Here is a 27356-nt window from a genome sequence, read left to right as displayed (position 1 = left end):
ACAGGGCCAGCGCCCGATGCCAAGTTGCAATGAAGAAAGTCACCCGCTGCGCTGCTCTAATCTGTCCGCCCGCGGGGGAGGGGCGGCTGAAGCCGCTGGGGAGGGACAGCCCACAGCCTGGGTCCAGGCCTGCGTTTGGCCGGCACAACCCGGGAACCAGCTCTCCCCACCGAGGACCTTGTTGCAGGTGCTAACAAGGGACTACATTTCCCGGAATCCAACACGAGGCTCCCGGCATTCCTGCGGCCAGACTGCGAGGGGCGTGGCGAGCCCGGGTGGGAGGGGGCCGGCAGGGCTGTCAGGATCCGGGGTCGGCCCTGCCCCATGGGAGCAGGGGGCAGGCTGGCGACGGTTGGCATCGATGAATGCTCTCCCCCTGCAGACATGCTCCTCCCGTGAGAAGTCTGGGATCCGAGACCAAAGTTAGGTTCAAACGTAACTAGATGCTGGGAGCGGGGAAAGTCGAGGTTTCTGTGCAGGCCTTGGAGTTCACATGCCAGCCAGGGCAGCACCAGGATAAGTGTGGCAGCTAAAATCTGGGGCCATGATTAGCAGAAAGCCTGGCTACTCGCAGTGTCGGCTGAGGGTTGGACGTTTATTCATAACAATCAACAGCCTATACAAGACATCTCTAGAGCAGGGCCTGTGGGTCTGACTGGACCCTTGCACCTGTCAGCAGCTCCACCTTCCAGGTCCCTGCCTGCTGCCTTTACAACCCATGGGAATTTGCTGAGGCAGGCAGCACAGGAAGCGTCGTGGGGACAGGCTCAGTCACAGGGTGTTAGATGAAGCTCCTCTACCTGGAATGATCAGAAGTTGGCCCAGCCACTAGTCTGTCCCTTCCCCTCCTGGGAAGTTCTGCCTCCAGTGCAGTTAAGGCCATCAGAATGAAAGCAGGGTCTGGGCTGGGGACCCAGTGGAGTCAGGAAGCATGAGGTGGGGGTAAGGGGGTTCGGGAGAGAAACAGATAGGGGTGGAGGTGGGAGGCTGATTAGAGACTGATGACCTTGGTTCAACACTCCTGAGATGAGGGCAAAATGACTGCAGCAGCCAAAGTTTCCCAAAAGAAAAGGATAGTGCCCCACCCCTCTCAGGGGGTACCTGCTTTGGCCCTTAGCATAAGAGCCAACCAAAGAGCCCCGGGAACTCCACAGGAGGGAAGCCCCACCCAAGCTTGGAAAGCCTCCCTGGGCCCCAGAGTTAAGGCGCTGGGGACACTGGCCCACCCTTGGTCCTCACTTGTGGGTTGGCAGGTAGTAAACCTCCTCTTGGGTAGGAGGTCCAGCCTGGGGGATTTCACCCTTTGGACTAGGATGGGCCCATGGAGATAGCTGACTAGGAGTCAACTCATGGAAAAGGTTTAGGGCCAGCTTCTAGAAGCTCAGTTGAGTGCTCTAGGCCCCTCAGGCCACTCACAGCAGACCCTTCCTGCAGGGCAGGTGCCCCTTAGGCTGTAGCTCTTACTGTGGTCAAAGGTGGAACTGAGCTTGACGGATCTCACTCCCACTAGCATGCACTGGGATCCCCAAACCAACCAGGTGGAGGGGGGCTGGGCCCACAGGGTCTGGAATGGAGGGTAGGGGCCACTGAATGTGGGGTGGGGAGGGACTGGAGGCACAGCCCCCAGGGTCCGTGGGTGTTCCAAAGTCCCCTGAGTTATAGGTTCAGCTGATGTAGACACGATGGAAGTCGTGGGCACCAAAGGCCGCGTTGCACTTGGGGCACTTCCTCTGGCGGGCCTCATAGCGGCCCCGCACACACTCGAAGCAGAAAACGTGGAAGCACTTGGTAAGGACTGCATCCTTCTTGCGGGTGTTACAGCAGGGGCAGGTCAACCGCGCCTGGGCCAGGTAAAGACATCAGCTCGGGCAGTCCTGATGGCACCCAGACCCCGAGCTGATAGCAGGAGGTCGTCCAGACTAAGCCCACCACATAACTGACTCCATCTAACTCTCCCCGGAACCACGGCAGAACACTCTCCACATGAGCAAACTGAAGCTCAGAAGCTGAGTAAGCTCTCAAAACTAGAAAGTAGTAAAATCGGGATTCTACCCTATGCAGTGGTGGCCAGTGGCCAACATGTCCCTTTTCAAGGATGGCAACCCACAGGCTCAGCCCAGACTCCTCTACGCTGAGGCTGGATCTCTCACCCCTCTGGCCACCTCTGGCAAACCCCAATCCTGGCTGAAGCCGTCTACCTCCTCTTCATTTGTACCTGCTCAGTCACAGCTGGGTATAGCAGTACCACTAGAAACCTGCCGTCTCTGCCCTTAACTGGGCCCACCCTTAGTACCACCCAGAGATTCTGCTGGGTCCCTGGACTCACTCTTCTCTATGAGGTTTTACAAGTCTCCTCTCCTATCCTGATACCTCCCACCAGCCACCAGATCTCACTTTCAACTCCAGGGATTCCCTCAACTCAGCATTCCCCAACATTTTTCCTCTGCACTGCTTGAAAGCCCAGCCCAGCCTAGCCCACCCAGCCCACTGCCCCAGCATCACCTCTTCCCTAGCTTTCACACCACACCACCTGTCCAAGTCCATCTCTTCTAAAGAAGCCCTCCTATCCCCAACCCATGGCTGCCCCAAGCTGCCTCTGCCCCTTCAAGGCCAAATAACAGGCTTCTCTTCTTCTACCTATCATTTAATAAAGCTTTGAGATTCCTAAGGGAAAAGAATGACCTGTCCTTTACCATGCCACAGACCCTCCCTGGGTAACCACAGTTGTATGTGGCTCCCACCACTGCTTCTACTCACAATGCCTCAAGCCCCTGTCATCCAGGGTCCTTCTGCTTTGAGTGCCTTCCCAACCAGCCTCCTACAGGCACCTACCTCATTTTCAATATCCTTGAGACACAACACTGTCCACCAAAACCTGCTCCTCCACAGACTTCCTAATCCCATAATTATGTGCCACTTGTCATGCACCTTGGTTTCTCAAATCAAACCCAGGCGTTCTCAGTATCTCCAGCTCCCTCCATGCACCAATCCACTGCTGAGTCCACCGCTGCCTCCTGAATATCCCGACCTCCTCTACTTGTCTCTAACACCCCAGGCTAGCTCCCTACCAGTTTTTGCCTCAATAACTCCAAAATCTTAACAAACTTCTTTTTCTTTGTCTCTAGTCTTTACCTCCTCTCTGCCAAATCTAATAGCAAATTAGACCACATCACTCTGGTTTAAAACCCTGTGATGTCTCTACTACACTGCTTACAGGATAAGCCAAATAATTCACCTGACTCACAACACCCTTAAGATATGACTGTCCCAGGCCCCCAGCCTTCCTGCTCCCCACAAAACCCACATTCTGCCTTCTAACTACTGTGTCCAGCAATCTGTCCTCCAGCACACCACTCTCAGTGATGGGCCTCGACTTTTGCCTTTTCCGTTGTTGGAACCCTCTTGTCCTCAGTCCTCATAGTCAACCCTCCTCCTTCAGGTTTTCCTTGGATTACATTCCTTTCAGGAAGCCTGCTAACCACTCCCAGAGCTGCCACACCCTCCCAGTCTCTGCCATTGCAATGCTCATCACTCTGAATAGGTGACTGCCTGTAACAAATGGTCAGCTTCAACTAGGGCGTGATCCTAGCCTTTCTACACCTAGCTAGGCATTGTGCCTGGCACAAGTACATTTATGACACTTGGTCAGTTGTTTGACTCTCCATAACCAAAGTTCTGCCCGCTTTTTGCTACCTATTTCTGGGGTCCCCAGACTATCCACTATAGCTCTCACCAATTCCCCATCTAAGATTTCCTGGGTTGATGGGGCACAACTCAATCCCACAGCCCCACCTTGTACTCCTTGATCTCCTCCTGAAGGATTTCATCGGCATCTGCATAAACCTCCACCTTCCTCTGCTTCTCCAACTTGCGTCGCAGCCGTGATATATCCTCCTGGGGCAGAAGGACTAGGCTAAGTCCAAGGGTTCTCCTATTGAACTCCTTTCCCCGATGCCACCTCAGTGAGACCCTGAGCCACACTGCCCCTGCCCTGCACTGCCCCTGCCCCACACGCACTCACCTGAGCCCTCTTGAGGTTGAAGCTCTCCTTCTCACGAGCAGCCCGACTCTCTGCCAGGCAAGGCTGGATCTCTCGCAGCCGCGTCTGCACGTGTTCCAGCTGCACCTTTAGGTCCTCAGCCAGCTGGGCCGCTTCCACAGCCTGAGGTAGGTGGGACAGGTAGGGGTGGGCACCGTTTGCTTGAGCCAGAGGAGTCAGGCGTGTGGAGCCATGGTCCACAGATGCCTGTATCAAATGTTTCAGTGACTCTTGCTCTTGGGATCAAGTCTAGTATCTTCACTGTAGTCCTGCCTCCTAACCTACCTTTCCCTACTTCTATTCTCTGCAGTTCCCCACAAACTTCCTCACTTGCATGATGCTCTCTCCTCCATCTGTGAGCCTCCACAGGGCTCTTCTCTCTGCTCTCCTTAACTCCTCAATGCACATATTTCTTCCTAGTGGCCCCCTTAGGCCTCAGCTTATATTCAGCTCCCGAGGCAGGTTCCCCTATTTTTCTTTCAGAGCACCTTAGCTTCCCTTCACCAGACTTACCGGAATCTCCGAGAACGTATTTTATCTGTGGGATTATTGGTTGGTTATCTGCCCCTCGAGACTGGAAGTCCCCACTTCTAGGACCAGGTTCTCCCCAGCACTTGGTGTTGGGGGTTCATAGTAAGAGCATGAATGTTACCGCTTTTATCAATTAATGAAAGGGTGAAGAAAAAAGCCCAACGGGGAAAGATGAAAACCAACACTGATCTTAAGCCTCTGCCGTCACAGAGACATTCCTGAGGTTTAATACAACAATGCGACAGGGACCAGCATCCCTCCTTTGCAGCTAACCGGTGCTGTGCTCAAGACGTAGGTTCTGGAGCTAAGGAGATCCAGGCCCCAATTCCAAGTCCACTCTTTATTGAGCAAGTCAGCTGCCGGCCCTGAGCCTCAGTTTCCTCACTGAGAAAAGCACATAATAACAAACACCATCTTATAGTTGTTATGAGACCCAAAGGCAACCCGGCACGGACAAACCTCAGCACAAGGACTAGAACACAGTAAGCATTCTCGATGTGAGCTGGGCTGGGAAAGGAGGCACAGCAGGCTTCAGCTGCAAGCCACCTTCCTAGGTTGCTTTCTCCCCTCGGGCCTGGCCTCACCTTCCTCTTGTTGAGCTCCAGGGCTTGGCTGCGCAGCGTCAGCTCCTTCTCCACACCCCCAAGGCTGCCCTGCAAGGCCCGTTCTTTTTCCTCCAACTTTTGCACGGTCAGCAGCTGGGCATCCACCTGAGGTCAGGGGTGGTGACTCAGTGCTGGGGAGCCACTGCCCCTCCAGCTCCACCCTGCGAGCCCAGGTCAGCCATACCTGGGACTTTAGGCCCAGAACTTGCTCGCCCAGCTCATCCTTCTCCTCCCGCAGTAGCTTGTGAATCTGGTTGGCCTTGATCCGCTCTGACATCAGCTTAAAGTTGGCATCATCCTTTTCCCGTAACTGCTGTAGCAGCCGCCCATTTTGCTCCTGCATGTCCTCAAAAGCTTGACCAGTTACATCCATCTCTGACAGCAGAGCTTCCTCTTCCTGCAGCAAATGGACAGGGACGAGATGGAACATGGGAGATGATTGTGAGAAAACCACAGGAAAACAGGGCTGAACAGAGTGGTCCCGGACCGTCTGCTAGAAGCACTCAACAGGAGTTAAGGGAATCCCAACACTCAGAGGCCAGGGGACCACAAGGGGGCCACACCTGCTTGGTAGCACCCAACTTGCGCTGCAGATGTTCGATCTGCTCCTCCGCCTGCCGAATGCGCCGCAGGGCATCCTCATCTGCAATTTTTTTGCTCTCCCTTCGGTCCCTCTCCTCCAATTCTCGAATGCGGCTCCGTAGTTCATCAACCTACAACCACCAGAAAGAGTTAGCTTTTGTCACTGCTTCCCGCTGACCTAGGGCTCTGCTCTGGTCAGAATCCCCCAGGGCAGCCTCTGCGCATGCCCCATAGGACCCTACCTGTCCTCACCTCAGCCTTGGCCTTGCGTTCAGCTGCCATGAGCTGCACCTTATCCCGTTGTTCTTTGGGTGCTGACTTGTACATGTCCAGCAGCAGCTTCATCTCCTTCTGGCTTTCCTGGGCCTTCCTGGGGAGGTACAGGAGGAAGGCTTGGTGAATGCGGCTGGAGGCCACTTTGATAGGGGTGGGACAGAAACCAGGAATAGGGCCTCACTTGAGCTCTGCTCGGAGACCTTTGAGGAGTTCTGACTCCTTCCTCTTGGCCTCTTCCACCTTGGCCTTCTCCCGATCAGCCCTTGAGAGAGCTGAGGCTACAGATGGGGGTCCAAGACCAGGCCCTTCCCGCTCACGAAGCTCCCGCTTGGGCCTGGCCTCAGGTTCTCGGCTCCGGGAGGAGGGACCCTGGGAGCCAGGAGTTAGGGCCTGGACATCTTCCTCAGAAGGGACCAGCTCCTCCTTCTTTGCTGAGGAGGTAGTAGTGGTGACACCAGGCACTGAAGCCATCTCCTTCCTGCCATCGGGGGCAGTGACTGGGCCTGGCCCACCCTCTTCTTTCCCTGGGGCTGGGGCACTGAGGCCAGAGTCCTCTGGGTGGCCCAGGTTGGGGACGGAGTGGGTTGAGCCACTGGCCTGGGCCCGGAGCTGCAAAGGCAGAGAACAGGGCTGAGGTGAGACAGTGCTCACTTAGGTCCAGCCAAGGGTTTTCCCAGGCAGCCCCGTCTTCACCTTGCCAATCTCAGCCTGCACTTCCCGCAGTTTCCGCTTGTACCGCTGGGCGTCCCCCTTTAGCTGGTGGTTGTGGTTTTGGAGGCTGCTGATCAGGTGGCGCATCTCTCGGTTGATGGGCCCTGGGAGAGGGTTGTAAAGTAAGGAGTTAGACCGGCCTCTGCATTAAGGGCCTGATCCCTCAGTGAGGGAAGCAGGGGAGCCACAGCCATCATTCCCATTGTAGAGGAAAGGGAAAGTGAGGCCTTACACAGAGTGTGATCTCATTAAAGTGATAACCCAGGCTTGAAGGAAATTCACCCAAAAGTAATAACTTGAGAGACTATTTGTATTATCTCTGTTAATGTAAATTTTTTTTAGTATTTCCAAATTTCCTTCAAAGGAACATATAACTGTAATATTCATCAAACTAAATTAGTCCACTTCTTTTACATATATATATATATACATATATATATATATATTTTATTTTTTTTTTTACTTCTTTTATATTTTTAAACAAAGGTGACCTTCTGAGTTTCACTCTTCTGGCCTCCCCATCCAAATCTACAACCCCCTCATCTCCTAACACTTCCTATCTTTCCTGCTTTATTTTTCATGACATATTTGCCACTACCTAACACACATGGTCTATTTTTCACTTTGTTGTCTTCCTCCACTACAATACTATTCCACAGTAGCAGGGATTGTCTGTGTTTTGTTCACAGACAATCCCAAAACCTAGAAGAGAACCAGACTTATAGATAGTGTTCAAAAATCTTTGTAAAATGAACAAATACCTTTAAGAGAGAAACACCGTAAGGTCAGAGAACCACAGATGGGGCCAACAGCTCATGTTCTGGCTGTGCCTGCTCTGTCAGCCACCTCAGCTGGTTGTGACCCTTACCATGCCTTTGAGCCAGGTGGTATGATCTCTGTTCTGGCCAGGGAGAGGAGGTTCTGCGAAAGGAAGGGGCTTAACCCCTTGCATCTGGATAAGCAGCATCCCCACACCAGGGACCAGCAATCCCAGATAAGGCCCCACCTCCACCTCGTCCTCACCACATACCCGCCTGCTCGTTGGCTGCCAGGTTCTGTTCAAACTCGATGCGCAGCATCTCGTACTCCTTGCGTACCTGGGCCAGCGTGTCCTCCAGCTGGATAACCTCTGTGCGCAGCTTCTTCTGCAGCCCCAGCTCATCGCTCTGTAGGTTGAGGTGTTAAGGACCCACACAATCCCTCAGCCCCCTGGGAAACTCCTCTCTTCTCCCCCCACCTCAGGCCTCAGTGGCCTAGAACAATCTATTCCCAGGTTCCACCCAGCAGCACACAGGGCCTGCGAAAGCCAGGAATACCTTGACCCTGAGGTCTGCTCCAGGGCCATACCTCCATGTGTTCAATGTGTCTCAGGTGGGAATTCTTGGTAGCCAGCAGCAGCCCCCGGGCCTCATCTAGCTGGGTCTTGACTTGCAGAGACTCATTGTAGAGCAGTGAAAACTGGGCCTGCAGCATTCGGTACTCCCCTGTTTCCCGCACCACCTCCTCAGGAAGGCTCCGCAGGGCCACCTAGGGGTAGGGTGCCCAAGAACAGTAAGAGGATTCAGGGCCCAGTCATCAACTGGCAGGTACAGGCCCTCTTGGTCCTAAAGAGAGTTCACCTTGAGGCGCTCGTTGGTCCGCACAGCGCCCTGAAGTTCAGCCTGTAGCTTCTCCAGCTCTGCCATACGGCTGTTGGCCAATTCCTGGTTTTCCTCCAACTCTGCATTCAGCATCTCGAACTGTGGAATGGGAGGGGCTGTGGGAGGCAGGACCAGGCCGGGATGCGAACTCCCCTCACATCCCCACCGAGTGTGGCTGATGATGGATTCTGAAACTCCCAGACAAGTCAGACCCAAGCACTCTCCTAAGGACTCCCAAGTAAGTGGGAGGAAACAATGAGCAGTCAGGGCTAGGAACTGAGGCTTGTAACTGACAGGCAGTTAGGGAAGCCTTCCTGAGAGACCTGGAGAGGAATCTGAAATAAGGAGTTAACAGGGAACGATGACCCCTACAGCACCAAAAAGATGTGCAATGAGCAAGAAGTGAGAGCTCTCTCAGTGAGACCCTGAGTTCTCTCAGTGCTGTCTTCAGGCAGCCAGCCAAGAATGCCAGGCAGTACGGGCACCGGGGTGGTTCACCAGTTGAGCGTCTGCCTTTGGCTCGGGTCATGATCCCGGGATCCTGGGATCGAGTCCCACACTGGGCTCACCAAAAGGGGCCTGCTTCTCCCTCTCCTATGTCTCTGCCTCTCTCTCTCTCTGTCATGAATAAATAAAATCTAAAAAAACAAAACAAAACAAAACAAACAAAAAACAACCTGCAGCTTACATTAAAAAAAAAAAAAAAAGAATGCCAGCCAATACAACACACTCCCACTCCCATTTGTCTCTCTCCTATCCTTTCTTTTTTGGGGCAACTATAACCACCTGGCGTACTATCTTACTTCCTGTTTCTCCTCCAACTAGAACCTGAGCTCCATGAAAACTTTGTTATTTATCTATTTTGTCCTCTGATACTGCCTGCTTCTGAGCACCATGCCCAGCACTTAATGTTAACAACTACTTACTAAATACGTAAACAAATGAATGAAACAGACCCATGAGGGACAGGGAAGGGACTCAGAGACCATGCAATGGTTTGTCCTTAATTGTGAGGAAACTTTTATAGGTGAGGCAGAGAAAAGGGCACAGGAGGGATGGGAAAGAATGGTGCCTGCTCACCTTCTGCATGCTGAGTGTGATCTGACCCCCCTGGAAACCTGAGGAGCTCCCAGATACGTAGTAGCCAGAGTTGAGCTGTGGAGAGACAGACCGATGGGGGTGGAGGAAAGAAGCGTGGGTTCCGAGTACTCAGCCGTGGCTCCATCTGACCCAGCAACCAAACCCCACCTGCTCCAAGGCCTCCGCCAGGTGTTTATTGAGCTTCTGCTCACGCTTGCGCAGCTTCTCGATGTCCCACTGCAGATCCTCCACTGTCGTCTCCATCTCCAGCACCTTGGTCTCTGCGGATGTCACTTTATCCTGGAGCTCAGAGTACTGGAGACAATGATCGGGTCAGATACTTAGAAGAGAGGACTTGGCTCCCTGAGAGCCTTGGTGCACATCTAACCCAAACCCTGCCCTGGTTGTAATCCCACCTCCAATGAGATGCGGTGGTGCTTCTCTTGTAGCTGGGTGGCCAAGTCCTGCAGCCGCCGGTTCTCACGACCCAACTCCCGGGTACGTGCCCGAGCCACCTCACCGGGGGGCTCACTGTCCCCTGAGAAGGCAGGGCTCGGGTAAGAGCCAAGTCCAGGGCAATGGGGCAAAGTACTAACTCATTCTGGAGTCTGCTATGTGCCCAGTGTGATCCACCAGCTGTCTTGCCAATTTCTCATGACAAAGCCAGGAGTCTTTATCCCCACTGCACAAAGGAGGAAACCAGCTCAGAGAGGAGAGCCATCTGCCCAGAATGCCCAGTCTAAAATGACAGGATGAGGGCTGTCAGCCTGCAAGGCCTAAACACTTACTACTATGCCTCATGAGTGAGCAACTGCAACCAAAATCTGTGCAAAGTGCTCCAAAGAGGTCTTCGGCTGGAAGACAGTGGCCCCTTAAGCATCAACAACTCCTCCCACCCAGCTCACTAGAACTCAACCCCGTGAATCAAAAGCAGAGCCCCCTCTACAACCTACACTTTTCCCTGAGAACGTGGCTGATTCATTCCTTGGAAAATTATGGCTGCCTCTGGGCTCAGGCATTTAGGGGATACAATGAAGACACAGACAGGGATAGACACCTCTGCGGTAGGACACACAAAACTAACCTCGGCTGTATACTCGCTGACAGAGTTCCTCCACTCGGCGCTGTAGGCGGTCTGAGGCCTCTACAACACGGGACACAGCTGCCTTGGAGAACTCCATTCGGCCCTGCAGCTGCAGCTCCACCTCCTCACTACTGCTTGCGCCCAGTGCTACCACAAAAGCCAAAGCTGGCTCACTGAGGGGGGGCCGCAGCTGCACTGGTAGGGGCTCTGCAAGGAATGGACAGACCCTCGTGAGAATCTCACGAGGGGACCAGCAGCAGTTACCACCACTCCATACCACGTTCTAGACCAAGCCCTTCGCCACTCAATGCTCAATGAACCAACACAAGCAATGCCTGTAATACACTGGTATTACATAACTACGGAGGTTCAGGGAGCTAAAATAATTTTAAGGCCACAGGACTTCCAAATCTTCCTCAGAGAAGCCTTTTCTGCCTTCTCTATCTAAATTAGAACCATACACATGAGTGCATATACACGAATTCTCTTTCAAGAGTCCCTATCCTTTTTATTCATGATTTAAAATCACTTTCTCTCTTGGGTGGATCCCTGGGTGGCTCAGTGGTTTAGCATCTGTCTTCGGCCCAGGGCGTGATGCTGAAGTCCCAGGACTGAGTCCCACATCAGGCTCCCTGCATGAAGCCTGCTTCTCCCTCTGCCTGAATCTCTGCCTTTCTCTTGCTCTCTGTTTCTTTCATTAATAAATAAATAAAATCTTAAAAAACAAAAAACAAAAAACTTCCTCCCTGATGGCAGAGGCAAGATTTCTTATCTTTGTCTCTTCTGAAGCTGTTAACAGTACTACCTATGTAGATAACACAAGATACTGACAGTTTTTTGAACTAAATGAGTGTCAAATACGACATGCAATACGAACCAAGTCACTCAGATTTCAAAGCCTGGGGCCTTACCTAACACTGCACTTGCTGTCCAAACATCATGAAATCGTTGTGTGTGTGTGTGTGTGTGTGTGTGTGTGTGTGTGAAGGGTGGTGGGGAATTCAGTAGAGTAATATGAAAGTTCCCTCCACTCCAGGACCTTTCCCAGAACTTAATTAAGCTGCCCAGATCCTAGGGCTCTGGCCCTACCCCTCAGTTCCGATGTCCCTGGTTCTGTGAGAGGGGTCTCATCACGTGCTGGCCCCTCCTGGGTCCCAGGCGCATCTGTCCCTGAAGACAGCTCCCCCTGGCTCTCATGGTGTCGAAGAAGGGCTTCCACAGTTTCATCCAGCTGAAGGGAGAAAGCACCAAAAACGTTATGAATCTCTCAGGTGCTTCCCAGCATGATACTCCTTTCCCAGCAGAGTAGTCTGAGGATTGGCAGCTGGATCGAGGCCAGGTCTTGGAAAGCAGAGGGGCATCCACCTGGGCCCAGTAGCGATTGACAATGAGCAGTGTGGCATCATCTGTGGCCTGCCGCTTCTCCAGCTTCTCAATTCGTTCTCGGAGTTCATCTTCACAAGCCTGTCGCTGTTCCAATCGCTCTGCTAGTTTCTTGTTCTTGAACTGCAGAACCTTCAGGTCCATCTCCTCCTACCAAGAAAAACAAAGGGGCGGAGGAGAGGGTCAAATAGAGCCCAAGAAACCAGTCACAGAGAGAGGCAAAAGAGAGCAACTGGAATGGACACAGCAATGGTATCCCCAGACTAACCACTAACAGAATTTAAAGAGGTTCTGACACCCCCAGAGAAAGCATCTTGATTGTGAGGAGGGTCAAGTCCTGCTTTTGCCTCTAGCTCTCAAGTCTTTGACAACTCACACGCCCTTTGGGAACCTGTTTCCCTATCTGTAAAAGGAAAGCAGACGTCGTGTTCTCGGTTTCCTTCAACAGAGGATTCTGTAAAGTGGCTCCTGCTAAGCTTGGGGAGCTAGGATGTAAGGTTCTGGACGATCTGGGCGGAAACCAGAGATGGGGAGGCTGGCAAGTTGTGAGGACTGAGGCAGGAGCCCACGAACCGTAGAAGAGATGCCCCCAAGACGAATAGGCTCTATAAGCGTGGTCGTGGTCTTCTCCTCGCGGCTCAGCTTCTTCTCTGGGGGCCCTGAGCCCCCGTCGCCGGCGGCGCGTTTGTTGCCGGGTCCAGACATGGCCGCGGCGGCGAGGAGCGGCGCAGGGTCTCCCGAGGGACGTCAAGCAAGCGTAGGCAGCACTTCCGTCACCTGCAGAAGACAGAGAGCAGAGATGTGGAGGCGGCCACTGCTCCGCAGCTCCAAGCCTTCCCCGCACACACCTGATGGATCCCTCCCCCGCCAGCCCCGGGCCCCTCACCCGCAGCAGGCTCAGCCTAGCGCCATCTTGGACTTCACCGGACGTCACCGGCCTCCTCAGCCAAGAGCGCAAGCGCCGCAGGCAATGCCGGATGTGGCGAAACTTCATTTCCTGTTTCTATTGGTCGCGCTTTGTCCCGCCTCTCGGGTCTCCTTTGGTTTCTTCCTGAACACCTCCTCTCTCTCCCAGTGATTGGCCAGTAGACAGTTCCCGTGGCAACTGACACCACACTCACAACCCCTAGCTCTAAGGGCATCACCGGCATCCTGTTAGCCGCTTTGAAGCCAGGGCACCCAGACGGCGCCTGAAACTTATTGCGCATGTGCATTTCCTTCTCACTGATTGGCGAGCGTCCTACCCTTGCTCCCTCCCCCCACGAGCTCCCTTAGCAACGGTCGCCGTTGAGACGGAGGGAGACGCCCCCTGCGGATTGGTTACACCGGCCTCTCTGCGGCGTAGATTGGCTGAGGCGTCGCTGGAGGGAGGGCTTGGCAGTCAGTCGCGGCCCCAGAACCGGCTTTCCCAGGACCCGGGCGGGACACAGCCTGTGGTGACCCGTGACGAGGAAGAGCGACGAGATGATCCGCCAGAAGTCTAGCCAATTCATGGGGCTGAAGATGCAGTCGGAGTTTGAACAGCCCTCCGAACTGCAGCGGGAACTCGAGAAGGACCTCAGCTCTATGGAGGAGTCCGTCACGCGGATAGCAACAGGTGTGCGGACCGAGTCCGGGACCGCGGCCGGCACCGCGGCCTCGGGAGCAGCGGATGAAGATCCTGCAGCCAACTTGTTCCCGGTGAGGGCGGGACAGAGTGGTCCGCTCATGTTTGTAGAAGGGCTTCCCGGCAGGGTGCCACCGTCCTTATGCTTATTAACGTTCAAGACATTTCCTGGGTGCCTTGGTGAAGAGGCAGGGGTGTGTGACTCCGATTGTTAAATGCTCATGAATAGTAGTACTTACGGCCTTTTGAAGCCCGGCCTGCCAGCGTTGCTCATACATAACCTTTAACTTGATAAGGCAAGTTAGCAGGTTCTCAGGCCCGCTGGAGATTCCCGAAGGGTCAGGGACTGGGGCCATGGACAGCACGGCTCCGCCTGCCCAATCCGCTTTCTCTCCGCAGCCGCCGTTGCCCCAGCCCCGGATCTGCATGTGGTGAGTGTGAAGTCTTGGGGAAAAGTTACACTTTACACTTGGCATTACTCCTCCCCAACAGTCCTGTCAAACAGCTAGGGCATTCCCCATTGTACAGATGAGGAAACTGCAATTATCCAAGTTAAGTAGAGCCTTCCTGCCTCCCCAGGCCAAAGAAGGAGGGTGGGTGGGAAGGATAGAGCCAAAGACTAAGGATGTAAATGGAATATGGACTGCTATGGAGCACTGTATAAATGAAGACACTGAAGCCACATGGGGCGTGGAAGAGTCAAGAATTCAAGTTTCCTAATCCTCAGCTTTCTAAATGAAGAGGATTGTAAGAATTCGTTTAAGCCATATCCCTTATTTATTTATTTATTTATTTATTTATTTTATATCCCTTATTTAAAGATGAAGAAAGTTATACCCAGAGAGGGTAGTGGAAGGGCTAATCTTCAAACTCAGGTCTCCTGGTTCCCAGTCCAGTGTTTTAGCCATCCTAGCCCTGTCATGAGACTAATGCCTGACGGCCACCAACACCTTTTCTCCTCTTTTCTTATTACAGGAAGTATTTGGACATCCACTCCATGCACAGGCTGGAGAAGACAGCCAACACTGAGGAGATGAGGGAGTATGGGGGGACACAGGGGCGAGCAGAGGAACTGGCTCCTGGGGGAGTCTAAGGGGGCTAGGCTGAGAAGGCATGAATGCCTGCCTCCAGAGCACATGGTGCACCAGTGTGGGGTGGTGAAGGGAGGCTACTTCAGTCCCTCCTTCCTGTCTCCCTCCCAAGGGTGCTAGCTGAGCTCTTGGGGCTAGGCTATCCTGAGCAAAGCCTGCGGGATGCCATCACCCTGGACCTCTTCTCCCATGCACTCATCTTCTGCCGCCAGCAGGGCTTCTCACTGGAACAGACATCGACAGCTTGTGCTCTGCTCCAAGATCTTCATAAGGCCTGTGTTGGTGAGAGAAGGCTACCAAAGGGCTTGGGCCCAGGGGACAGAGGAGGCTGGGATGGTCCAAGTGACCACAGGAAGTAGTGGATTACCACCTGCAATCTTTGTTCTGTCATCACAAGCAGTATCACCACACACAAGTTATTTCAGCTGTGAAACCATTTCCTTATACACAGCACCAACTTTATGAGATTGTTCTGAGAAATACTGTAGGTAGTATTCATAAATAGAAACACAGTGCTCAATAAAATAGCTCCTCTTCCACCTCCCACTTTCTTCCTGGGACAGATTTCCTGCAGAATGTTTAACAAGAGCTGAAATTGCATATTTCTTATTTTATCGTATATCACTTAACGGCAGGACCTCGCCTGTCTAGAATGCCTAGGATGGTGCCTAGAATGGTGCACTGTGGGTACTATCCGTTGAGTGAGTTAATGAAACAAGCAAGGACTTAAACTTAGATCTGTTGACTTCCAAAGCTCATGCTTAATGAGTAGCTGGTGAATGAGTGAAATAAATGGTTATCTGGGACGGGACTAACTTGTCACATCTTGCTTTCCCTCCCAGCAACCCCACTGGGCAACGTGGAGGAATGTTACCACTACTTCACCAGTGTCCTTTTTTGCCATGGAGTCAGGGTCAGTTCCCCTGGAATGGGATCTCCATTGCCTTCTCCCACACTTATCACCTTCACCTTCCTCTGAAGAGGCAGGGGGCTCCGCCTGCTTAGATGGCCGGGCACTTGGAGAAAAGGTCAGGGTTCTTGGAGGTGGTCAGCCCTCTAACTCCCTATCATCCCCACAGCGGCCCCCCTTCAGTATCAACCTCTTTAGGGAGGAACAGCTGCTGGCCCTGGCAGACTATGTAGTCAACACCTACTTCCGCCACTTCAAACTCTACAAATATGTCTTCACGCCCCAGGTACGGAGGCCACCCTTCATCTCCCCCTTTCACCCAGTGCAGATGTCCTCCTCTCAGCCTCCCTCCTCCTTCCTCTTCACAGGTGCGGCTGGATCTGTCTTTGACTTACATGGGGCTACAGCCACCCACGCTCTGGCCAGAGGAAGAGAAGGGTAAGGGAGAAGGGTAAGGGAGAAGGCTGGGGCTGGGGCTGGGGCTGGGGCTGAAGTTTCTTTCTGCTTCTGGCCTGCAGAGAAAGGCGGTGAGGAGGTGGAGGAGCAGGAAGCCACCCCACAGGAGGAGGCAGAAACCATGGTCCAGCCAGAGCCAGAGCCAAGTGAGGACGGGTTAGGATCCTCTGTGACTTTGGGCAGGTAGAAAATGAAGGGTTTAAGAGTACATCAGGACTTCAGGTCTGTTTTAGGCACAGTGTCCTTTCTCCAAATGATGTCTTATGCAGAAGCCCAAGGTGACAAACAGGTAATAAGAATGCAGTAGCTGGCGGTGAAGCAGGAGCTCTAGGAAAGGATCATCATAAAACCAATTACAGGGGTGCCTGAGTGGCACAGTTGATTAAGTGGTCAATTCTTGGTTTCAGTTTAGGTCCTAAGCTCAGGGTCAGGAGATTGAGCCCCATGTTGGGCTCCATGCTCCTTGTAGAGTGTGCTTGAGATTGTCTCTCTTTCTCACTCTGCCCCTCCCATTCATGCATTCACACACTCCTCTCTCTAAAATAATCTTAAAAAGAAAAAAAAAGACAGCACATATTTGGCAATACTGTGGTGCTAGGCAGGCTTGTTTTAAGCATTTTACATTTAATCTTCCTTCAGTCCTAGGCCCTAGGTGCTATCCTATCTACCCTGTACACAAGAGGAAACCGAGATATGCAAAGATTAAATCACCTCTGTAAGGTCACTTATCTGCTGATCACCAATCCAGAGAGTCTAGCCTGGCCAGTTCCCCCACCTCTCTCCATAGAAGGGCCAGCTAGCCTTTTCTGAACAGAAGCTACACTGCTACTTGTGTAGCTCCCAGGGGCACCCAGCTAGGGGTCAGTTCCTCAGCCCCACAGCATTTCTGACCTGCTGCTTCTTCCCTGCACCTGCAGGCCAGGTCTCCATCCTACGAGCCTACATCAAGACCCAGATGAACAAGGAGTTGAGGCAGCTCCAACAGCTGATGGAGGAGCGGCTCCAGGCCAGCGAAGAGAGGCTCAACAACAAGCTGACCACACTAGAGCGGCCCTTCCAGCTACCTCCTGGCAAAGGCAAGACCAAGACCAAGTGACCCCCAGCATTTTTCTCAATAAAGGCCTTGGGCAGGGCAGCCTCATCCCCGCCCCCATCCTGAGCGCCTTCTGGGCTCCCCTACTAAAGCCAGACACCAGACACCAGGCACTGGCTCCCTCCAGCGTGCAGATTTTATTGCAAATGCAGCAGAGGCAGCATTGACAAGGACAGGCATGCTGTTGTGAGTGGCTGCCTTCCAACTCAACTCTGATCCCAAAACCCTGGCTGGTGGGGACAGGTGTACAGGGCTGGTCTTTATGGTAGTATGAGCAGTGGTGGGCCTTGCCAGGCAGGCAGGCCTGTGGCCAAAGCCCAGAAGGGCTGGAATGATAAAAATCCTCCTCCCGGAGAGTACTGCATTCTGGTGTTCCCCAGGGCTGAAGCACTAGCCCAGTGCCAGCATGGCGTCCTCCTCAGAGATAGCAGCTGAGTCCCCCTCCTCTTCAGGGCCCATGATGGGAAAAGGCCCAGGGGGCTGGTGCTGGAAGAGTGCGGCTCGGTTCTGTTGCTCACCCTTCTTCACCCAGTGCCCATAGAGCCGGAAGGCACAACTGTCAATGAGGCGCCGCACTGGCCGCAGTGCATAAGGGTCCCTCAACAGTGCACTCTTGGTCAGTGGCCGGACACGCTGGGTGCTTAAGGCCACTCGTCCAGCAGCAAGCACAGTCCACACTGCCACCTGGGAAGAGGGGACAGTGTGAGCTCCAGTGGAGCATCCACTACAGGAGAAAGATCATGGGACCCGGACACTCTCAGGCTTACCCGGAACCGCTGGCGGGGGGTGAGGTTCCAGGGTTGGCTGCCTTCACAACGCTCAAAGAAGGGGTGCTGTAGGGCTTGCTCAGCTGTCAGGCGCTCCTCAGGATCCACCTGTAGCAGCTTTGAGATCTAGGGGAAACCCCAAAGCATGAGAGCCAGCTCTTGGGCCTCCTTCCTAGCCCTCTCATGGCCCCAGCTCACCAGGTCCTTTACAGTGTTGGAACGGTCATCCCACTCAGGCGAACTAAACTGGTACTGGCCCTCCATGATCATGCGTAACATCAGGATCTGACGTCGGTGCCAGAATGGTGGTGAGCCAGCCAGGAGTGTAAACAAAATCACCCCACAGGCCCAGCTGGGAAAGAGAGCAAAGTTAGGCAGGACCAGGTGCCAGGCAGATATGTCAAACAATGGGACACAAAGGAGGAAGGAAACAGAGAGACCAAAAACTTACAGGTCAACCTCCTTGCTGTAGCCGGGGTGGGTCTCATCCATGGAGCATTTAAGGATCTCTGGTGCTAGGTAGCCTGGGGTCCCACACAACTCTGGGGAGAGAGGCTGAGATTGATGGATGCCACCAGCTCCTTCAAAGGCCCATAACTCCAGACCTCTGCTGGAGCCTCAACACTGCCGGGGCCGTACGTGTTCCCATTCTGCTCCTGCTCGCCCTCCACTGAGGGCTGTCCTAGCCCCTCTATCCCTGTTGAACAACTCAGATATCCACCAAGGTTCCTGGTGGCCTTCCTGGAAAAACCTGATTTTCGGATTGACTTCAAGGTCCTACCCCACCATATCTTTTGCCACCTTCAACCCACCCTCCCACTCCCTAACTTTTTGCCACGTTTTTATGTACATAATACATAAGGAAAACGAATCTTTACTCTTTTCTATGTTCCTTTCTACCCAAACTGATTCCTCCTATGATTGCTATTCTGTGTAGCAGACTCATCACTCAAACAAGGAGAAGGAGTGGGCATATGGAATTTCTTAAGGTACATACTAGGTAAGTCCCTTAAGACTAGGTAAAACCTTTCCCTCCCCCCCCCCCCCATGTGGCCTCAGGCTCAAGTCTACACTCCTACAGCACAAAGCACTCCACAACTTGATCTGAACCTCTTACTTTTAGCTGTTTCTACCACTTCAGGCGCCGATTCCATCCCAGCAATTGCCAAACTGTTCCATGGCATACTTCCAAGAAATCTTAATAGGCCTTAATAGGCCTGACTCTCCTGGGAAATTCATTCCCACAAAAGGTATTTAAGAATGCCTACCGCGTACCAAGCACCATACTAGACACTGGTGAATTAGATGTGCCCTTACCAAGCTGTCTACCAGAAAGAGAACACGAAAGATAGAGTAAGATACCAGAACAGAAAGCAAGGGATCTAACTGGACCTGGATCTTTAATGTGAAACCTGAATTGCCAAAGCCAAGGGTGAGGTTGGTGTGGAGCAGGGGCAAAGATGGTTCCAGAATGAGGAAAAGTGTATGGGGAAGCCCAAAGGGAAACAAAGCATAGCATTCACAAGACAAACATATTAAGTCCATATGTTAAGAAGATGAACTCTGGAGTCAGATGGCCCACATTCAAGTCCCAGCTACCTGACTATGGGCAAGTCCCCTCATTTCTTTAAGCCCATTTATAAAATGGTGATACAGACTCTATCTCAAAGAGTTGTGGAGAGGATCTAAAGAACCCAGCCAAAGACTCAGTGTGGTGCCCAGTGAACCTTAGCTGTTAACAGCACAGTGCAAAGCCGCTAAGGGAAAGTAGGAGGTTATTGGCTCTAAGGAGTCCACAGTCAAATGTTGTGAAGTTTCCCGTTTGCGCTAAAGATATTAGTCACAACAAAGGGATTAACAATGGGTGTGTCAAGCACATCAGTTGAGAAGCACTGTCTAGCCACATCAGGCTCTTCCTAGTACCTAAGCAGCACATTGTGATCCTGTCTCCACCAAAACCTAAACAAGCAGCTGAGTCCTGTTACCCTCCTCCCTCCTCTTCCTCATGGGACCAGCCCAGCTCTGAAGCCCCCTGCTCTGTGCGTCCCTCCAGCTGAACCAGGTGCTGCTCCCCGCTGGCCTCCTCTACATAGTCCCTCACCTGCCGTGTGCCACAATCTGTCCCCTCTCCCACCCAGACCAGAAAGCCCACTCTGAAATGCACACAAGGCTTTGCACCCAGAAGGTCCTTGGCAAGTGCTCACTGACTTCTCCCCTTTTCTTGGTAGCTGGGTACTCCACTGTCAGACCCGGCTAACTAGCCTCAGGCCTGGGTCTCCTACCCTCCCAAGCCTCTCAGGGCACCAGGACCTCTCACCTCGGAGCTTCTCGCCAGGTTCCAGGTGGCAGGAGAACCCAAAATCTGAAAGTCGGATCTGCATATTGTCATCTAGGAGAATATTCTCAGGCTTCAAGTCTCGGTGCACAATGTTGTTAGCATGGAGAAAGCTCACTGCTTCCAGCAGAGACCTCATGATGGACCTGGGGGAGGCACAGTCTTCTCTGCTTCTCCCGACCCCACCCCAGCCCCTGATCACCCCAAAGGTAGCAAGCTCAGTCATTACCTGGTCTCCTTTTCTGAGAGGGCCACTTTCTCTGTGAGATAGTCAAACAGCTCTCCCTTCCGCATCCTAAGGGATAGGAGGGGTTGGGAGGTAGGTGTACCTTTTGTGGGGGCTGACAAAATAAGCCAGCACGCAGAGAAAATACCATGGAAGAGGTTGGTGAAGAGACACCCCTCTTTTTTTTTTTTTTTTTTTGTTTTTATGAGCAATTAGAGTGCTCCAAGAGTGAACAGGATGCCAGGGACAGCTGGCCCAGGGGGTTGGCAGTAAAAATACATGCACTGTGCCATGAGGGGGCTGGTTTAGCAAGAAAAAGTGCCTTCTTGTGCCAGTAATTTACAGGAGGTCCTCATTATTTGAGAGTAATTGTATTCACAGAGGGCCTTTTAAAGGGAATTTTTTTTTTTTTTTTTTTTTTTTTTTGCAATCACACGAGGGTTTACTTTTAAAGGGAATCTATTTAGACCATGGACCAAAATTTCACAATTAGTAACAGTAAAAAGTTGTTTCTTTTTATCTAGTCTTTAAAAACCAGGTTATAATTGCAATTCTAAGTCAATCCTCGAAATCAGGTGTTTGGGTGCATATGATTGTTCTGCAAAGTTGCATGATGAGGTGACAGACACTTCCCACTGCCCCTCACCCCACAACTTTTGCAGAGGGTCATTTCTGTATGAATACTTTGTGAATATTTTCCAGGGGTCTCCCTTAAATATTTGCTATTCAAACCATTCTCTTTTGAAGTACCTTTGTACTGGTTTATATTATATCGTATAACATCTCACACGCGGATTCAGACTACCCAGAATATGAATCAATGGGCAGAGATAAACACCATGCAAGGTATTAAACAGCAAGAAATGGGGGAGAGAGAGCTGTTGATAAGTAGTCAGTTCTTAGAACAGCCTATTCTTCCCTGACAATCTTATAACCATGGGGAACTGGGACAGTGACCCCTGGGGTCATGAAAACCCTTTTTAACTGGCTGGTCACTAACACTCTGGGCGAACTTGACTAATCAGGGCACCTAGGGAGAGAGGCCAGGGTCACAGGCACACAGGAAGGTGTGAGCCAGGGGAGTCTTAGCCCACTGCACTGTCAGGCCAGGGCCACGCACAGAGGGGAGGAGAAGGCTTCTCAGATGAGGGCAGGGAGATACTCACAGGTCAAACACCAGGAACATGAAGCTAGAAGACTCGTAGGAATCGATGAGAGTGACTGGGAAAGAGGCAGAAAGGCAGAGATACGGAGATGGAAAGGAGCGGATGCGTGTTAAAGGGGCGTTCCACCCCAAGCTGGCTGTGGGCTGTTACCGGGAAGGAAGGAGAACCAAAAGGAGGCAGTAGGGACTCAAAGGCTGGCCACACTCTGAGGTGGAGCAGAGCCATGACAAAGGGAGCAGAGGCACGGAGGCAGTGTTGGGGTGAACTGGGCTGTGGGCAGGGCCAGCAGGAGGTGGCTGTCAGCTAATAGGAGCAGGGAATGCAGCCTCACTGATGTGGGGGTGGCCGGCGACCTGGCGAAGGATGTGCGTCTCTCGCCGCGTGGCTTCTCGCACCTCCTCTAGCTGTTCAGGACTTAGTCGCTCAGCTGTCACCTCCATGATCTTCACTGCAAACTCATGGCCAGTAGCTCGATGAACGCAACGGCGCACCACGGAGCTCACTCCTCTGCCAGAGTCAGACAGCACACAAGTCAGGGCCTCCTGCTCTCTCACTTCCATACAGAGTGGAGTCTTGCCATCCTCATACCCACTGTACCATACTCTGAGGACCCATCTGGACAACAAGACAACCTCCCAAGGAGCTCACTCTGGCCTACAGTAGCTTCACAGTAGCCTCAGCAAGCAACCTGGGTACCCAGCAAGGTGTAACACAAAGCTTACAGGGAAGGCAGCTGGGGGTCCTAGGTTCACATCTAGTCTCTGTCACTCCCTGCATGGGTAAGCCAAGGCAGGTCCTCTCCACACTGAGACCCAGAACCTGCCCCTTCCCCTGCAATCCCACAAGGAGAAAGCAGGAAGAAATGATCTAAGGCTCCCTCCAAATTTTACTCACTTCCCTGATTACCACATCTAAATCCCAAAGTTCTCCTATAATATCTCAAGTACAAGGGGGTCCAAATAAATATTAGGCCATTGACTGGACAACCAAAGTTGTGAAGTGGATCATTTTGGTTTAGGTCCCAAATTTGCCATGAATTAAACTCCAACAAGTGTCCCACTGACGTAGGTCTCTGGACTTCTACTTTGCCGGCTCTGAAATGTGGCCAACATCTTAAAGAGATGTCCAAAGACAGGAGGAAAACAGAAAAGTCCATTTGGCATGGTGAAGAGAAAGTCCTAGATAGGTATGTACTTGCTTGGAATCTGTCAATTCCTTTAAAAAAAAAAAAAAAAAAGTTATTTATTTGACAGAGAGAGAGCAGGGACGGGGGAGCAGTAGAGGGAAAGGGAGACACAGGTTCCCCGCTGAGCAGGGAGCCGGATGTGAGGCTTGATCCCAGGACCCTGAGATCATGACCTAAGCCCAAGGCAGACACTTAACTACTTGAGCTACCCAGGTGCCCCTGTCACCAATTCCTTATGATCCTACAAGTACCTCAGGCTAAGTGCAAATCTCTCCAAGATCAGACCTCACACCCACATTTCCTGTGCTGGTTCCCTGGCTGCCCTTCACTGCTTCCTTGCCCTTACATAATTCCCTATGCTTAGAATGCCTGTCATCCACATCTCTGGTTCCATCAGGAGATGTAAACCACTGACCCTCCAGCCAAACACAGACCACAAATGTGTTGTTTGGTCACGGAGTTGTTCTTTTCAAATCTGAATTCCCATCTTAGGTGGGACAAGAAAGTTCCAGCTCCTACAATGCTCACCACTTTCTGCCCTCTTACTCTAGGCCACTTCAGATTATCCATTTATTTATTTCAGACAGAGAGAACAAGTGAGTGTGCAACCACATAGAGGGAGAGGGAGAAGTAGGCCTTACTGAGCAGGAAGCCCAACTTGGGGCTCCATCCCAGGACTCTGAGGATCATGAGCTGAGCCAAAAGCAGATACTTCACAAACTGAGCCACCCAGGCGTCCTGCCACTTCAGAGTTTTAATTCCCTGGTCTCCATTAATGGTAATGCCACTCCATCAGATTCCCAAACTAGAAATCTTGGTATGATTCTTGGCTTTTTCCTCTCCTCCACAATCCACCACATCCAACCAGTGTACTCCATTCTGTGTTTTTCTCAAATCTGTTTCCTAGGACTTCACCCCCACAGCTATATCAGCCTCCCCACTGATCTCCCTGCTTCCAGTCTCAGCCACTGCAACCCATCCACTGCACTCCTTCCAGAATGAGCTTCTTATGATAGTCCCAATCATGTCATTCATTGCTTAAAAACTTTCCGGCTTAAATCCCCTAAGTTCTGAGCGTTCCTACATTCCTCAGCAGGACCCCTAGAGCCAACTGTGCTCTTTCTAAATGAGACCTAATAATTTCAACCTTATAGTTAACTATGGAGGGCACTCAAAATTGTTTTCTCTCCATATTCCCTATTACCTGCGAGATAGAAGTCAAATCCCAGTTCCTTCACCTGTCATTTAAGGCCTTCCACTTTCTTTTCAGCCTCATTTTTGGCTTTGTCTCTGCTATTCAATCTTTGCTTCGTTGACTTGTAACTTATCACCAATTTCTAGAATGTGGCAAGCTCTTTTAAGGCTTCAGACCTTTATACGTGAAGAAACTGGTATTCTGGGAAGTCATTTAGTGAGAGTGTGCAGATAATTAACCATGCAGGAGAAACAAAGGGAAAACACAGAGGAGACCAGGGATAAAATCTTAAAGATTTTATTTATTTATTTATTCATGAGACATAGCAGAGAAGGGAAGCAGAGAAATAAGCAGAGGAAGAGGCTGGCTCCATGCAGGGAGCCCAATGTGGGACTCAATCCCAGTCACCTGGGATCACACCCTGAGCCGAAGGCAGACACTCAACTACTGAGCCACCCAGGCATCCCTGAAAGCACATTCTTTTTGTGTTTTTATTTCCAATTCACAGATGCTATCTCCTTAGTATCCCCTTGCTGAGTCTTCCTTCTCTTAACTCCTTACTGGTAACAATGCTCCAGGGCCTGAACCTAGGCCCCTTTCACTGTCTCCATATATTTTCTCGCCAGCTACTATCTGTATGCTAATGCCTCCCAAATTTATTGCTCTAGTCCACTCTCTCTCGAGTTGTAGACACATGTACCCATTTGACAGCTCCAGTTGTATATCTCAAACTTAACATTTCCATAACTGAACTCTTGATATGCTTGGCCCTCCCAGCAATCTGATCCACCTCAATCTTCTTCATTTCAGAAAATGGTACTCAAGTGCTCAAACCCATAGCTTAGACCTTATTTTTGTTTCTTTCCCTTCCTCTCATGGCCCATATCCAGTCTCTCAGGAAACTATATCAGTCTCTCTCCAAATCATCACCTCAATCTATCCATTTCTCCCTGTCTCTACCACCACCATTCTAACCTAAACCATCACCAATTCTTGCCCAAATCAATCAACAGCTTCCTAACTGGTCTCTATACATCCATTCTTGTCCCTCCCTTATTTATTCTCTACAAAAGAACCAGAATGATTTTTTAAAAATGTATTAACACACTTGGGTTGAGCATTTACCATGTGCCAGGAAGTGTTCTAAGACTATCATATTAATTCTTACCACCCTCACAGCAACCTACAAGGTAGAATATATTTTTATTCCCAATTTAAATGGTGAAACTGAGGCACAGAAAGGCTAAGCTCCTACCCCCCAAATCACAGAAATGTAAATGAGGTCATGTTACTGTGCTGTTTGAAACCACCAGTTTCATTAGAATAAAATCTAAATTCTTCATTCTGGCATAAGGCCCTACATAATCTAACCTCTATTTACCTCTCTGACTTAATTTCCTCCATCTTGTTCCACTCTTACTACGTTCTAGTCACCATGATCTTCTACCTATTGCTTGAATAGGCCCTTTCTTGTCTGTGCCTTTGCATGTGCTGTTCCCTCGGTCCCAAATACATCCTGACTCAGCTCACAACCTATTCATTCCCATCTTTCAAGTCTCAGTCCTGTTAATTACTCTCATTCCATCATCTGAGCATATGAAGGCCTTTTTGTTTGTTTGTTTTTGTGTTTATCGGTCTCTATAACTGCAATAGAAACTCCAGAACAGAAAACATATGGGTCTTGTATCCCCAGTGCCTTGCACACTGCACCCAGCACACTGGACGTGCTTCGGAAACCTTTGATGAATACATGTTACCTGCCACTGTCTCTATAGGTGTGGACTTCCTTCCAGGCTCTGAACTCCTACTCACCTTTCAAGACCCAAATAGCACCCCTTGTGGAAAGCTGTGATTTTCTGAGCCTGATCACACACAACCTGATACTACTTGAATGTTCATGGGTCTTTTTCAATCACTTCACCTCTAAGGCATAAAACATCTCCCCTACCCGCCCTGTGTTTAGCTTTGTGTCTGGCGGACAGTACCTTTTTTAACTTTGTTGAACACATAAATGAGTGAATTTGGAAGAAATGGGGGTTGACCCAGAGGAAGAGTTTAATCACCAAATGTTCCTCTACTAACCACTGTTCTCTCCTATTTAGAACTATCCAGCACTCCGAGGGAACCGTGTATTCTGCACATCTTGTTTCCGTGGCTTAAGCCTTACCTGCCAATGACGTCCTTAGGGTCGTACTTCTGGTAAAACTCTTTGGCCGCAGCCCAGTCGGGCAGCTCATCCTCCGGCCCCACGTCCAGCGTCATTCTGAAGGTGGTGGGGGCCTGTGTGGAGGAAACGGAGGGCAGTGAGGCCCAAAGGCTCTGGGAGGACGCACATCGCGGCTCGCGGAAGCGCAGCCCTTGTGGCTGGGGCGCCAGGATCTTCGGGGATGGGGACGGGGTGGGGTAAGGATGAGGGCTGGGGAGACCCTACAAAAGGGCCTAGACTAGGGCGGGAGGGGTGTCAGGGCAGGGAGGGGGGCGGGGAAGGGAAAGGGAGAAGGTGCGGAGGAAGAAGGGAAGGGGCACACTGGTAGGTGGCTGTTGCTGCGCAGGCGCACTTGGGTGGGTGCTGGGAGGGGGCGCGGGGTCTCGCGCAGGCTCACCCGCGGGGGAGGATAAAGAAGCCAGGTCGACGCGAGGCCGCTCGGTCGCGGGGTTCGCTTCTCGTCCCTTACCTTACCCCCGGGTGGCGCCGGCAACGACCCCCAAGCCCCGCCCCCATCCTGTCCGCCAATGGCCAGCGCCGCCTGAAGACTGAGGTTCAAAAACCCTTCCGATTGGAAACTGGCAGCCCAATAGGAAGCGGAGAGTCGCGAGGCTGGCGCGGGCGTTGGAGCCCTAAGGCTGAGACGCTAGGGCAGGGGACAGCAGAGGGCGGAGCTTATTGGATACTGGGGTTGTAGGCCCGGAACGGGACCCGGAAGTTAGGTTTACCCGGAAGTCTGACATCTGTGTACCTAGGACGTCCGACTCGCTGCGCCTCTGGTTCCCTGACTTGGGCATGGCTCCCTCATTCTCCTCCTAGCATCACTATCCGAATTCGGCTCTTTTAGAAATTGGCAGCCTGATCCAAAATGCATGCTTTGAGGGGCCGCCTCCAGCTTTGAAACACTCGTAGCGCAAAGCTTGGCTCCAACTTGCTACCTGATGCGGACTTGGACAAACCACGGCCCATCCCCCAGAAGAGGCTTCTTAGTCCTCTGGCTGCTCCGATTTTGGAATACCTCCAAAGCCCTCGTGCTCACCGCCTGGGGTTACACGTTTTCCCAGTCTTCCACCACCATCTCCCAAAAGCCTTGGGGTGTGTCCACTCTTTTCTAAGCTTGCACCTGCAGAGTTGTAAGAAACTGCCAGAATCGACTTACTTCATAAGCCTTTCCAGTGCACAGCTCAA

The 27356-nt window shown here is 51.8% G+C and overlaps 3 protein-coding genes and 1 long non-coding RNA gene across 8 annotated transcripts; 2 read left to right on the top strand and 2 right to left on the bottom strand.

Annotated features, from left to right (window-relative positions):
* Window positions 1-574: 574 nt before the first annotated feature.
* RNF40 (ring finger protein 40) lies at window positions 575-12972 on the bottom strand. The gene is made up of 20 exons (XM_077907341.1): window positions 12818-12972; window positions 12505-12708; window positions 11914-12081; window positions 11638-11779; window positions 10549-10755; window positions 9881-10002; window positions 9633-9779; window positions 9465-9539; window positions 8364-8483; window positions 8092-8271; window positions 7775-7910; window positions 6727-6848; window positions 6215-6642; window positions 6010-6127; window positions 5739-5888; window positions 5360-5572; window positions 5155-5280; window positions 4022-4162; window positions 3793-3894; window positions 575-1841 (listed from the first exon to the last, which is right to left on the bottom strand). Exons 2-20 carry the CDS (start codon window positions 12634-12636, stop codon window positions 1665-1667), a joined length of 3006 nt encoding a protein of 1001 aa, XP_077763467.1. The 5' UTR covers window positions 12637-12708; window positions 12818-12972; the 3' UTR covers window positions 575-1664.
* A 26-nt stretch (window positions 12973-12998) lies between these two features.
* Window positions 12999-18589, top strand: CFAP119 (cilia and flagella associated protein 119). Of its 4 annotated transcripts, none has more exons than XM_077907348.1 (9): window positions 12999-13611; window positions 13937-13968; window positions 14513-14578; window positions 14741-14910; window positions 15471-15541; window positions 15708-15824; window positions 15907-15976; window positions 16057-16150; window positions 16912-18589. In XM_077907348.1, exons 1-9 carry the CDS (start codon window positions 13396-13398, stop codon window positions 17252-17254), a joined length of 1179 nt encoding a protein of 392 aa, XP_077763474.1. In that variant the 5' UTR covers window positions 12999-13395; the 3' UTR covers window positions 17255-18589. The 4 variants fall into 4 exon arrangements, with proteins under 4 accessions (XP_077763474.1, XP_077763478.1, XP_077763476.1 ...); XM_077907350.1 differs by having other exon boundaries at window positions 13020-13611; window positions 16057-16140; window positions 16912-17135; XM_077907351.1 differs by having other exon boundaries at window positions 13387-13528.
* PHKG2 (phosphorylase kinase catalytic subunit gamma 2) lies at window positions 17206-26707 on the bottom strand. Of its 2 annotated transcripts, none has more exons than XM_077907346.1 (10): window positions 26566-26707; window positions 26130-26242; window positions 21913-22088; window positions 21582-21636; window positions 20419-20484; window positions 20172-20335; window positions 18306-18396; window positions 18053-18206; window positions 17855-17980; window positions 17206-17771 (listed from the first exon to the last, which is right to left on the bottom strand). In XM_077907346.1, exons 2-10 carry the CDS (start codon window positions 26222-26224, stop codon window positions 17478-17480), a joined length of 1221 nt encoding a protein of 406 aa, XP_077763472.1. In that variant the 5' UTR covers window positions 26225-26242; window positions 26566-26707; the 3' UTR covers window positions 17206-17477. The 2 variants fall into 2 exon arrangements, with proteins under 2 accessions (XP_077763472.1, XP_077763473.1); XM_077907347.1 differs by having other exon boundaries at window positions 26638-26656.
* LOC144319372 (uncharacterized) lies at window positions 22821-26363 on the top strand. The gene is made up of 2 exons (XR_013385211.1): window positions 22821-23545; window positions 26065-26363. It is a non-coding gene; the product is annotated as an uncharacterized LOC144319372 (long non-coding RNA).
* Window positions 26708-27356: the final 649 nt, after the last annotated feature.

The sequence above is a fragment of the Canis aureus genome, chromosome 8 (genome assembly GCF_053574225.1).
Source record: "Canis aureus isolate CA01 chromosome 8, VMU_Caureus_v.1.0, whole genome shotgun sequence".
Taxonomy (NCBI): Eukaryota; Metazoa; Chordata; class Mammalia; order Carnivora; family Canidae; genus Canis; species Canis aureus.
Note: the sequence above shows the minus strand (reverse complement) of the source record. Positions and strands in the feature narration are given on the sequence as shown.

Excerpts from the sequence above, each read along its gene's own strand:
- PHKG2 (XM_077907346.1), bottom strand. The coding sequence starts at position 26,224 with ATGACGCTGGACGTGGGGCCGGAGGATGAGCTGCCCGACTGGGCTGCG. Across the intron at positions 18,207-18,305 it reads TACAGCAAGGAGGTTGACCT|CTGGGCCTGTGGGGTGATTT; the intron begins GTAAGTTTTTGG and ends TCTCTTTCCCAG. Across the intron at positions 17,981-18,052 it reads CCAACACTGTAAAGGACCTG|ATCTCAAAGCTGCTACAGGT; the intron begins GTGAGCTGGGGC and ends GGTTTCCCCTAG.
- CFAP119 (XM_077907348.1), top strand. The coding sequence starts at position 13,396 with ATGATCCGCCAGAAGTCTAGCCAATTCATGGGGCTGAAGATGCAGTCG. Across the intron at positions 13,969-14,512 it reads CAGCCCCGGATCTGCATGTG|GAAGTATTTGGACATCCACT; the intron begins GTGAGTGTGAAG and ends TTCTTATTACAG. Across the intron at positions 14,579-14,740 it reads AACACTGAGGAGATGAGGGA|GGTGCTAGCTGAGCTCTTGG; the intron begins GTATGGGGGGAC and ends CTCCCTCCCAAG.
- RNF40 (XM_077907341.1), bottom strand. The coding sequence starts at position 12,636 with ATGTCTGGACCCGGCAACAAACGCGCCGCCGGCGACGGGGGCTCAGGG. Across the intron at positions 8,484-9,464 it reads TCACACTCAGCATGCAGAAG|TTCGAGATGCTGAATGCAGA; the intron begins GTGAGCAGGCAC and ends CCCATTCCACAG. Across the intron at positions 5,573-5,738 it reads AGTTGGGTGCTACCAAGCAG|GAAGAGGAAGCTCTGCTGTC; the intron begins GTGTGGCCCCCT and ends CATTTGCTGCAG.